The sequence below is a fragment of the Malurus melanocephalus genome, unplaced genomic scaffold (genome assembly GCF_030028575.1).
Source record: "Malurus melanocephalus ecotype Western Australia unplaced genomic scaffold, MMel_1.1 scaffold_103, whole genome shotgun sequence".
Classification (NCBI taxonomy): domain Eukaryota; kingdom Metazoa; phylum Chordata; class Aves; order Passeriformes; family Maluridae; genus Malurus; species Malurus melanocephalus.
The window spans coordinates 1,114,618-1,127,124 of record NW_026623335.1 but is presented as its reverse complement, the minus strand read 5'-3'; the positions used below and the strand labels follow the sequence as shown (position 1 = coordinate 1,127,124).

The 12,507-nt window shown below is 42.1% G+C and overlaps 1 protein-coding gene across 1 annotated transcript in view; it reads right to left on the bottom strand.

The window, feature by feature from the left end:
• Positions 1–8,630: 8,630 nt before the first annotated feature.
• The window catches only part of F13A1 (coagulation factor XIII A chain), a 57,254-nt gene continuing 53,377 nt past the window's right edge, over positions 8,631–12,507 (bottom strand). Inside the window, exon 15 of the mRNA XM_057369133.1 lies at positions 8,631–9,832. Coding sequence (XP_057225116.1) covers positions 9,688–9,832 — 145 coding nt within the window. The 3' untranslated portion in view covers positions 8,631–9,687. The remainder of the gene's footprint in view (positions 9,833–12,507) is intronic.

The window sequence follows — 12,507 nt, the reverse complement described above, 5'->3', positions numbered from 1 at the left end:
CAAAACAAAACATAAAAAACAGCAGTGGTTGTTCTGAGGATCACTTTCTGGAGTCTGTGGCTCAGCACTAGTCCTTGGCTCCAGACAATGCTTGCAAGAAGTATGAACCTTTCCCAATTTTAAACAGGACACAAAATAGAGACTTGAACAATGATGCCCAGGAATCAACTGCAGAGCTAATTAATCCTGAATCACCTTCCAGCTCTATCTGGCTGACATCATTGCTTCCCTTGGCAAATGACTGATCCTCAGAAATTCCCCATTTGTCTGCCCTCATGAATGAGTTTAGTTAGCTCCTATAGTATGGAACTATTGTCCCTGTTCAGGGGCTCTGATTTTATTCCCATCATTCCCCTTGATCCTCCAGTTACTTTTGGTCAATATGTGTGACAACACGAGAAGCAACAACCAGACTTCTGAAGAAGATTTAACAGCTCTTCTTTTCGTTATGGTTTATCTTTCCTGGTGTGCTCTAGGCAGAGCTCCTGACTTCATGGCCCATGCCCTTCATCAGAAACTTGTTGAGTGGGTTGCAATAGCAAATGGATGTACTGTAACCCAGCCAGACATCAACAGTATAGCTCAAAATTAATGAAGCATGAAAAATAAAAAAGGAAGAGGAAAATCACCATTATATTCTGTTATTTGGTGACTCCCCATGTGTATTATTTTATTTACAAGGGATGGAGAAGTGAAGCAAGAAGTCAAAACTCTCTGCCCTCACTGGTGACTGTGATGGGCCAAGAAAAAGGGAGCTGGTATAGGCAATTACCAAACTCCTCTCAGCTACCTCCCAGCCACATCAATGTTCAAGTTCCAGCTCCAACTTCATCACCCTGGGTTTATGGTGCACCAAAGCTCTGAGCTGGTAGGGGCTGAAAGACTGAGAGCCTCTGGAGTGTCTCACACTGTAAGTCCATCAGCCTCAATGGTGGTGACTTTCCCTAAGGAGGCTCACCAGGATTTGCCTGAAAGCCCTGATCCTACTGGAAGACATACAATATCAATTAAAACAACAAATTGTAAAAATAACAAATTAAAAGAGCTGGACAATTAAGTCTTTGTAAATTTTTTTACTGCAGTGGCCCATCACTTCAGCCACTCTACTGCCATTGAAAGAAGCACAGAATACTCCCACTCTCAAGCTGCTGCACAGACAGCCTGCACCAAGCATGTGTTGCCACAAACATTTCAAAAGGGGGATCCCACCACCAGTACAATGGACACAGATACCCTGCTCCTTGGCCAGTTTTGCCTTCTGCCCTTCAGCTCTGTGACATGCCCTCATTTTTTTTTTTTTTTTGTGGATTCTGTAATGTGTCTGAAGTTTCTTCCTTAAATTAAATGAGGCCAAGGAAGTAGAGAAAGGTCTGGGGTGAGGGATCAATGAACACCACAAGCCCAGCTTGTCCTGCTCTTCCCACCCACTGGCTCTTCAAGCCCTGCTCAGAAAGCAGAGTCACTCTTTCTTCATAGGCATTCTGCTGTACACCAAGACTGCATTTTTCTGCATTCTCCCCGTAACAGGGAGGGTGGTGAGAAACCCAAAGTTGCCTGGAAAACCAAGATGCTCAATTAACAGCTGATTTTTGAGAGGAGTTAGATTTCCTGCCACATTTAATGGATTCAGTGTGTGACCCTCATTAACCGCTCCCGCAGCAATGAGTTGGCTACCCCTGCACCCAGGGGCCCTGTGCCATGAATCCGTCATCCAGAGCCACAAACAGCAGATTGCTCATCCCAAACAGACCCACCAGCCCATCACCAGAGGAGGGCACTGCCAGTGAACATACACACAGCCTAACAGTGATTGTCTTCAACTTGTTCTCCTGCTGATCCCTTCCCTTATCCATTACATTTCTGCAGATAATGACATTGGGATCCRAGAGGCAGGGGCTGCACTCAGACCAAAGTCCTTCCTGCCCAACCTCACAAACCATCCATCCTGGCCAAGTGAGGGACTATTCCTGTGGAAAAATGTGTGTGATAGATCTATACACAGGTGATGAGCACCCTGCAAAGGGGCTGACTTAGTATCAGTCACACATTCCTGTTTCTGAGCACTTTGCTGCGTCACCTGCTAATGCCTTCTACACAAGCCCAGCACGAGAAGGGTAAGGCACATACCTAGAAAGGAAAAATGTCTGGAGTATCTCTACATGCTTGGACCTGTCCTGTCAGAACAACCAACTGTGGACAAAACAGACAAAATCAAGGATAATGTAGTGCTATAATCTTGGAAAGCTTCAGCCTGTAGCTGTGGCCCAGCATCATTATTATTTTAGCCCATGTTTTGTTTCTAAGCACCTGTTTTCTAGGYACAGATTTTGTGCAAAACAGATCTATAGGTTGAACAAATTGTTGTGGATAAAAAGCACCCAAGAATGGGTGTGAGCCATAAAGTCCCTTTCCTGCTGCAGGAAGAGAGATATTTGACTGCTGTTTGAGCAGTGATATAAAGGAACCAAGATCCACTTGATGACAGGAATTACAGATTCAGAAAGAAAGTAGCATAATCAGTTGGACTGCTGGCATGTCTGTGTTGCTCTGGACAAAGCCTCTTCTGCCTCTCTCCCTCAACATTGTCTCTAGTTGTATTTGTTTCCCGCCACACAGTTTCGAAATACGTAAAAATCACACGTAGAGGTTCTTTTACTTTCTTAAATTCTTACACTCCCTGTCTGAAGTCTGTTTTTTTTTCCCCCATTTTCTTCAAAATGGTGGCTTTTCCCATTTACTTAACCTTACACTTTCAGTTGTAACCACAGTTGGATGCAAGTTAATTTGCAGTTTGATGATGACACTTCCCCAATGCTGAGTCTCTGAACACAAAGGTATTTTTTTTTCTTGGGCACCAGTAATGCTGATTGAGGTCAACAGAGCTTTGGGAATAGGTTTTATTACTGAAAAGCTCTTCCAGAACTAGCTGATTGGAGCAAAAAGTATTGKTTTATATTGCAAAAACTGTGGCTACCTAACTTAAACCAGTTGAAAGGCAGAAAATAATTCATCAGCATGTTGCAGTGGGGTTTATAATGGCCCTGTGCAAAGCTTATCTTAGTAAAGGAAAATGTCTTCCCACCAACTAAACTGTTTAGGCAGCAGAGGYTTTGAACATCATCTTTATAACAGTYCCTAAATTAGCTCAAGTTGTTTGTTCTATAAAGGACAACAAACCCAACYAACTTTTAAACAAACAGCAGGGCAAACTTTTCCAGCTGCAGAGGGGATCTGGAGGCAGTGTGCATCACCAGAGAAGTACACAGCATTTGGTTAAAAGGACACCAGTTCYCCAAGTGTGCATCTTGGTACAAGCRTGGGTACAGCCAGATCAGCATAAAGGTATTTCCTTTAGGAGATCACACAGGGTTAGTGTGCCACTCTGAGAGAGCACCAGCAACTCYTGCTGATACAAAACCAGACCTGAGGGAGACCAGAGAATGTTATCCCATAAAGCTGGGCTACCAAGCATTCCTACCATTGCTTCTGAAGGTGCACTTTCCTTATCTCCTGTTGCAGTGAGCAGTGGTGGTGTGACAACTTTTGTACCAGTACACCTACACAGAAAATACTGAATGCTTCCGTGCTCTCAGATCGCATTGCCCAGGCAGATCTCTGCCATGTAGCTGTCACAGATGCTGAGGCCTTGACCATCCCTCACATTTTCTGAACAGGAACAGGTTTTTGAAACAATTGCTTGCAGTGTTTTAGTTCATATCACCGTGATCTAAGAGCACATATTTGATCAGCTCAGTTTTGTCTGAACTGATTGAAGAGTGAAGAGCGATTGAAAATTGCATCAAAGGCTCTCCAAGGGCTCACAGCTATTGAGACCAGAAATGGGCAAGTCTAACATAAACCCTGCAAAATACAGGGTAGCTATTGGGTACTCAATGCCAGCTCCTGCACTCTAAAGATCTGCTCCTGTAAAACTCASTAAAGCAAACATAGGTGAAGAATATTAAAATTGAGCTACAGCTGACTAGATTTTACCCCTTACCCTGTGAGTTTTTTCCTGTGCAGCTGTCTGAAGTTCACAGCAGCATTTCACTATTATTCTGCAGGCTATTTCCATACAGAGSAATTTTGCAATCCGATAAAACAACCTGAAGAGCACCACACAACCACTGAGATTCTGAGACATATTTGCTTTGAAGAAGAGCAGCATGCAGATAACATTTAAGAGCATCTCARAATCCTMTGAATCTACATAGTGAAGAAAAAAMCAGTTGGTTTTCAAATGTTAATGCCCTACTTATTGCCAGTAAACTGCAGTAGAAAGATGGTCCATGGTCTTATCAAGAGCAGTCACACTTGTATGACAGTCAGGTATTTCATGAAACAATGCATGCAAAAGCAAAATATGTGTTCAACCAGGTCTTGCAACAAGAACAGGTTTTGATCCTGTTTCAGCCACAGCTGAGCCCAGGTTTAACCTAATAAATCTGGGACCAAGAGACCCACATTCTCCCTGCACAGGTAGGTCAGTCACTCATTAGCAGTGTCCTTTCAAAATGAGATGCTTAAAACTGCTGTGTCGAAATAGTWCTTAAAGTGACATAATATTGGGAGAAGTTCAAAGGAGAGAAACAAGACTGATCACAAGCATGGAAGAGTTACCATGCACAAAGTGACTGAGGTAGGACTCTTATATCTGAAGAAGATGTGATTTGGGTGAAATGCATTTCAGATGTCTATGAATATCTAGTTCACATGCCAGAGAGGGAAGGCCTCTGATTCTCCCAGTACCAGATATACATGATGTCAAAGGAGGTCATTGGGAGAATGAGGTTCAAAGTAAATCCAAGATATTTTCTTGTATCTGTTGATAGCACACCTGGGAATCTCCTTGGTAAATGCCCAAATCTAACAAAGTTGTGAAAGAGCACAAAAGAAAGAGCCGCCACAGCTCTCAAACAGAGATTTTATGTTGCATTTGTGCCCAACTAGGATATTCCTGTTGCATAAGCAAAATACTTCCATTTTCAACACCACTCATTGCTATTACCATTTTCATTAAACCAGATGTTTCCCACTCCTTCAATTAAGGTTGTCATGAAGCACTTGGATTGCTCAAAATGACAGGAAAATGTATTTTGTACATGAAACTCTATTCTTCCAACATACTAGGAAAGAAAGCAGACACTTCAAACTTTGCACAAGTTAGTCTAACATGCCAGTTCACTGATTCATCACTTAATTCATTATATTGCCAACTCATTGCCAACTCTGATTCATAACTCACAACTCATGCAGCAATGAACAAAACAGTTACCTAGTAGACAGTGAGAGTGCTCAATCTTCCTCCCCCATCAATTGTGGGAGTCCCCTGTTTCACACCTGGAAGCACAAAAGCCTCGGCAGTCTGGCTGCTGTTGGATCCACTTCAAAAGATTTTTGGGTAAGCCAATGTATTTATAACTGCCAGCTTGGAAGCTTGATCTACACCATTTCCATAAGTTAGTGAATTCTGAGGAAATTGTCACACAATCARTACACAAGGATTATGGCTGCAGGAGACAGCAAGCTGCAGGTGATGGCAGCTGCATAATGACCTCCTCCCCCTCCATCCATCACATCCTGCCTATGTGTCATTGTGCCTTTCAGAGGTGCTGCTTCCAGCGTACATCAGTGCCTTGTGTTCACTCTGTGGTAGCCAAAATTTGAGCAGGAGAAGCGTGAATGTTTGTGAAGGTCCCTTTTATTCCCAGACTAATCCTGTGGAGACCAGACAGGTACAACCCTGTTTGAGTTGGGCTGAAGGTGACATGGAAAAGGCTGAGCCTGGCCYGGACCTCTTCATAGCACACACTCATCTCTCCCTTACTAATTCAGCAATCATGCCAGCTCAAATATACAAGACAAATCCTCTCCTACCATCAACACTTACAGTACACTTTTGACTTTCCTCTTTCATAACAGGGATATTAATTCTGGTTTTCCCACCTCCTCTGATCTGGTTGTTTTCCTCTGTTGTGCTATCACTCAAACTCAGAAGAGAACACCAGCAGCCACAGCCTTCTCCTTGGGGAAAACAAGGACAAACATGAAAGCAATATGCTGAGAAAAGGGCATAGCAGGAAGGAAAGTATCCAGCAGCAGAAAAGGACGGGGGGCCAGGTGTGTCACCAATTTGGCAAAGCATTTATTGATTAGTTTGAGTTCAAACCAATTATCACTGGTAGAACCAGYCACTAGAAAAGTCAATGCTCAGTCACATTTTCTCATTTTGTTGCACAAATCAGATGCTGCTATTGCTTGTGAAAGATCACAGGTTGGTGATAACCTAGGAGCACAGGCATCGGGGCTCGTCAAGCTTTTTACCTGCAAGAACAATTATTTACTGACCTCGTATCTCCTACTGGCTTTCTTTTAGTTTTTGCTGTGCTTTATCCAATTGCATGGTCAAATGCTTGCTGTTACGTGTCCTYTTTGTGACTAGTAGACAGTAAGAGCAGATAATTATTCTGAGTAGAATGAACTGTTTATGACCCCAAAATAAAATGTAGCATAAAGGTTTACTAGGATGGGATGGTAACGGGGGCCTTGACAGTGCAGGTGYAGGATGATACGGGAGGCCTCGGGCCACAAACAGCTCTGGTCAAAGGGTACAACATTAGCAGGTAGGTAAGACAGGTTTTAGATGTAATGAAGGAGACCAAACAATGGGTACCCAAAACATGCAAAATGCATCACATGTAGCAAATTAGGATCCACTGTGTAGTCAAATCAATAAAAAAAGAACAAGATGTGGAGTGTACTAGGAAGTGTGTAAAAATGACCTCTGATGTATCATAGGGTGAGGAGGAAGAAACTTTCTTTTGTACTTATCCCAATGAAGAGGAAGATAAACTCTCCCCACTAATATCAGACTCTGCTTAATGGAGGACCTGGGACACTGGTGACTTGCTGTAACACATGCCCCCACCCAGAATGAAGATATCACAGGGGCAGTGTAGAAGTGCATGAAAAAGCAGAGGAAGTGGAGTATGCTATAAAGTTTATGTCTACCAGTTTTGCCTAATATGATCTGGACTAGAAATATTAGTATAGTTATAATAAAAATACAGAAATATTATTCCTTCCTAATTATTTCAGCTACTAGTAATTCTCTGATTAGATTATTTTTAACAAGACAAACAATATATTCTTCCCAGGTCTGCCTGTAAGGTGCTGGAGTTTCCTTTTGATCATAACAAGATTTGGAATGTGACAAATTGATGGCTACTGGAGCAACCTGCCCCACATCTTGGATATAACAAGCTGGTAACAAATGAGGTGTGCTTTGTTTGTATTTGGTAACTCTGAGTTGYTGGACTGCGGGATCTGTGGAGGCAGAGTTTTGGTTTTGGACTATTTCCTCCCAGTGCATCTCTAAGCTCTGATGGTTGTGTTGAGGATACAAGTTCAACCCACTCAAATAAGACCCTCACCAAAAATACAATTTTATGAGCATGGCTCAGAAGCAAATKTTATAATTTTTACAGTAAAGATGCACCAAATGCAACTGGTCTACAGTGCTACTATGTAGAAAAAATTGATCAAAATACACAACACAAGACACAAGTGCAATCAGACAAGCTTTATTTTAAATTCTTGTTACACTGTATTTATAAATTGTCTGGAATAGAAAGCAGGTTTATATGCAAGAGCACAAAATGGGTAATTTTATTATAAGATGTAGATCTTGGTGAGACTGCCTAATTACTTAACAGAGATTGTCACTTTGCACTGACAACACATTGYTCAGTCTCTTCTACCCCAGAGGACTTACATGGGAGACTTTGACATTGCAAAGTTTCTAATGTTATCACATAAGATATATAAAATGAGGGTGTGTCCTTGCCTGAAGTGAAAGCCCCCAAAAGTTTGGTTTTCCTGCATCCTGAGGTACTCCCAGAGTATATGAGGTAATATGAATTTTTGCTTTGCTCCCCAAGCTTTAATAAAAAGAGCAGCCCACATTTCTCCTCTCCCAGGACTTGTTCATTTTTAACAGCTGGTTACAGTTTTGCAGGAGGCACTGTGGGCAATGTGTGAAGGTGTGGCAACAAGAGCAGTAGGAGAGAAGGCATCTCCCTTGCTTTTCACTGAAACCAACAAATGACATGGCCATACAATAAAGCCCCAGTGTTTAAAGTGCAAAGAGGTTCCTTTTAAGTCCTTTAGAAGCTCAGCTGCCTCCTCTGTGCTGTTAATACACAACATGCTCTTAAACACACACTGTGGCCTGTGGAGGGGAGTTGCTGCGGCTTGTGGCACATGCATCTTTGTCTCATGAAAAAGATCCCAAAAAGAATTTCAGGAAAGTTGAGAAATGAACATACACACACACACCCCTGCTGCCCTAGCACAATGGGGTACGGGGCTTAGGATAGAGTGGGACCCTGCATGGAATGGCAGATTTGGAGCAGTTTCTGGGCCACCAGGACCTCAAGGGAGGAGCGATACCCTGGAAGGCCCCACTGCACCTCCCAGAAGAATATGCTGTGAAAAAAGCAGGAACAAGATCCAGCCTGTGTAAGCTTCTGACTCACTGGACAAATTTTTATTCCTTTCACAAAGGAGTTTCTGTCCCTCTGTATCCCTGGGGTTACTCATGTAACATGTCCTGTTTTAACTCTTGTCCTGTTTTAGTCATGGTTCTTGGGAACTTTCAGGCCCGTTTTAGTCTAAACTCATCTTCATATTTTCAGTCCAAACTCACCCCCAGCTCAGTGCAGGATATTAGCAAGGCTTGTGGGACTTGCAGGAAATGACCCCCAAGCTCCCTGCTCYATTCCTCTTTCTTCCATCCCATATGCCAGCCTGGACTGCTCTGGGACAGCAAACACTGCTGATACACCCATGTGGGAAATGTATCTACAGGGCAAGTACAGGAGAGAAAAAAAGGCAGAGAACAGTGAAGAGAGAGCACATCACACACACGAGATAGGGCCAGCAAATGCATGTTTGGTGTGATAAACTCTGAGCAGGGGCAGAAAAACTGCATTTTCACCCAGCAAAGCAGAGGAACAGCAAATCAACAGCATACAGGGTGTGATGAGGGTATGAAGAGAGTATGTGTGCATGCCTGCATACATGAAAGARTAGGAGAAAAAGCTTAGGGAAACTGCAAGAGGGAACAAGGGGCTGAGAATATTCTGGAGATAAAACATCCTGAGAGATGCTTGCAGCAAAGTGAGCTCTCATGAACCAGAACATTATTAATTTGTAAGATAAAGCAGACCCTTTAGCTAGAAATACCTGCTTCTATTGCAGCCTGAATGATCTATCATAACATTGTGGAATTCAGTCTAAGAATTTATAATACCAGATTCTTCAATTTTTTTCTTCCTTTTCCAGTGAAATACCAGGTCTTAATTAAAACTAAAGTTCAGATTACTCTGGCAAATGGAGCTTTTCAAATTCCCTTGCAGCCCTAATGCAAAAGACCATAAATACAAGTGAACTATAGGAATAATATGACCTAGAATTGCCTTTAATTACATGTATCTAATTTTAAATCATTGATCATCCAGGTGCTTTTTTATGCTCTCCCCCATCATACCACTCAGTTTGCTTTATCAAATCCTTTCAGCACAAGGATGACCAAAATAAAAATAAGCAGATTTATACCTCTCCCTCAGCTACCTCCTACCATGATATTTTGAAGTATAGCTAAATGAGAGAAGGCAGCACCTTGATTCATGGTTTCTGAATCTGGACATTCAGCTCACCATACACATGCCTCAAAGCATCAGAATTCAGGCTTGCAATCAGCTTCCGTAAACCTGGTCGCATTGGGATGCATTTTACTTCCCAGGTYAATGTAGAATTCATGGGGATTCTCCTGTAGAAAAAAAGAAAAGTATCAATATCGTGGTCAGTCAGCCAATGATCTCAACCTGACAAACACCAGCAGAAACCGATCATGTAACATGGATAATGTGGATGGATAATGTAACATGTCTCAAATCTTTTATGTTCCACTCATTCTCATAAATGTAATATAAATTATTCTCTCCATCTTCTATTCCTCTCAGAACTGACCCTGTCAAAGCCTTTTCTAGCCTTTCCTCCAGGCTAATTTTAAATTTCCAAAATGAATCCATTTTCTTCTGCCTCCTGTCAGTTCCTCTCATGATTACTTTCAGAATTACTTTCTTTATATCTAACATACTTTTCTTCTACTTTATAATTCAATTTTTTCCTGTTTATTATAGCCTATAGCCTGGTGGTGGTTWCTCAAAGGGTTAAATAAGTCCTTGCTATGAAGTGTCCAGGGCATTTCCCTGCAAACACAATGCAGGGCTGATGAGATGCTGAACCCCTCTGCCTCTCCTACCCTGAACCATGTGGCCACAGTGGTTAACATCAGCAGATCTCTTTTGAAGTGGCCAYTTCAGATGACTTCCTCACATCCATACAAACAAGCCAAAGTACTCTTGGGAGTCCTGCTGGTGGTGGTTACTCCTTTACATTATGTATGACTCTTGATAAYTCACATGTAAAACAATGGTATTCTGCACTGCTCTTGATTTTCATGATTTTTGCTACAATTAGGCACAGAGAGCCTCAAGTATTCAGTCTCTGTGTTTTCTCAGTGCTTTCACAATGTTCTGTATGCAGATTTTGAAGACTGGTATGGATTGATTGATTGATTGATTGATTGATTGATTGATTGATTGATTGTGTTTGGGGCATGTTGGGATACAACTGCTCCAAAAGAACCAATAGACAAATAGTGTAGTGGGGAGCCATTTATGAAAATAAATGATTTTTTCCTCAGCATTAAATTAGAGGATGATGAGTTCAAGCAGTGGTCTTATCGCATATGGCTACAGTGTTCTGAAAACACCTGAACAAAGTGAGAGCAAAGCAARCCTATACTTCAGTTTCTCATTCTATAGTGTTTCATATTCTCACCTGGTAAGATTTGGTTCTCAGGTGCCATGTCCTRTGCCAGGGTCAGGACAGAAATGTCTGCCCAGGCTTAGCACAAGCTGCCATGACACAAGAAACCTTAATTAGCTCTAAATGAGYTAGCCTGGAATCCTCCCACCTGAGTATTTGTTTCAGTGCAAGTGTGCCCCTGGTAAAATGAGAGATACTCCAGCTCCTTAGAGGTTAGCTTAGGTAKCTCTACATGGTACTGCACTGCATTTTGCATATACAGATATAGGTACCTTGGGGCATGTATCCAGTTTTAGAAACAAAAAGCAGAGAAAGATCATAATTTTGGTGKGAGCGTGCGCAGACTGCTTCCAGCAAGCATTCCCCTCTTTTTATCTTYGTTATTAATGAGAGATATCTTATTCCCCTCAGCTGCTCTGCTTGCACCCACCAGATGCCCACTAAAATGGAATCATAATAAAGCAATGACTTCAAYAGCTGAAGAAGGTAAAATACCTGTTAGAGTCTATGGGAATTATCTGCAAGGGATCATCTGTATGGAAAGTGAAGAAGTTATTATACAAGTCTGCTGGACAGACCACAATTCTTGAGTAGTTGGGGGGTCAGAATCTCTAAGGATGAAGGGTTTTAGGCCACAACTTTGCAGTGCTATAGTGAGCGAGGGTAGCGCTACCACCCATGTTTTACAGTGCTATCATCTCAGTACCTATGTATTTATATGTGTGTGTGTGTGTGTGTGTGTGTGTGTGCGTGCAGGGAGACAATAGCTGTGCTGGGAACCAAAACCCACCTTTTCCTGTCTCTCTACTATGCTAATACTAGCTTAGCTTTGACATACAGAAACACCCAGAATGACTTACCTGCTAGTGTGAAAGCATGCTTGGCTATAATCCTTTGAGCACTATCCATCACTGCCTGGTTAATTCTCATTTGTCATGCAAAGACTATGCCCCATGTAGGAATTGCTGCTGCCAAAGGCTTTTCCATAACTCATGCTCCTCATTTGTCTGAGGCTAATAGCTAAATATCAATATCGATATCTATATATAGACTTTATGAATGATCAAGACTGAAGCCCCCAGGCCAGTACATTGCTAGAATAATGTTGTATCAGCTGGGTCACACATGACCTGTTTTGTGGAGCCACTCAAGTGATACTGAAAAGCTACCTTAAAAGCACAGAGGTCAAAAACCTTATCCCCACAAAGAGCTGTACTAGCYCCATCCCATATGTGACTGTCCCTGGTAAATAGGAAAGCATTGGAAGGGGGGGATAGCTTAGAATGTGTTTAATTCTCTTTGCAAATGGAGTAAAGACACCCTGATTTTCCTGGGAGAGAGCTCAGTGATGAATGATTCTGCATAACATGCTGAGCCATCACCACACTGGAGCCATTTATCACTTTGAATGCATGGAGACAAATGTGATTATTATTTAAATAAACTACAACTGCCCCTTGCTCRGTCCTCTGTGTGTATCACCTGCATCCTACATTCATCTCAGAGAACTTAAATCTTAAAATGACTAAGCYGATCCATTTCCATTTTAAATGCTGCCAAGGGCATTACTGAAAAGGGGAAAACACAGTGACTCCAAGGAAAATTATGTGY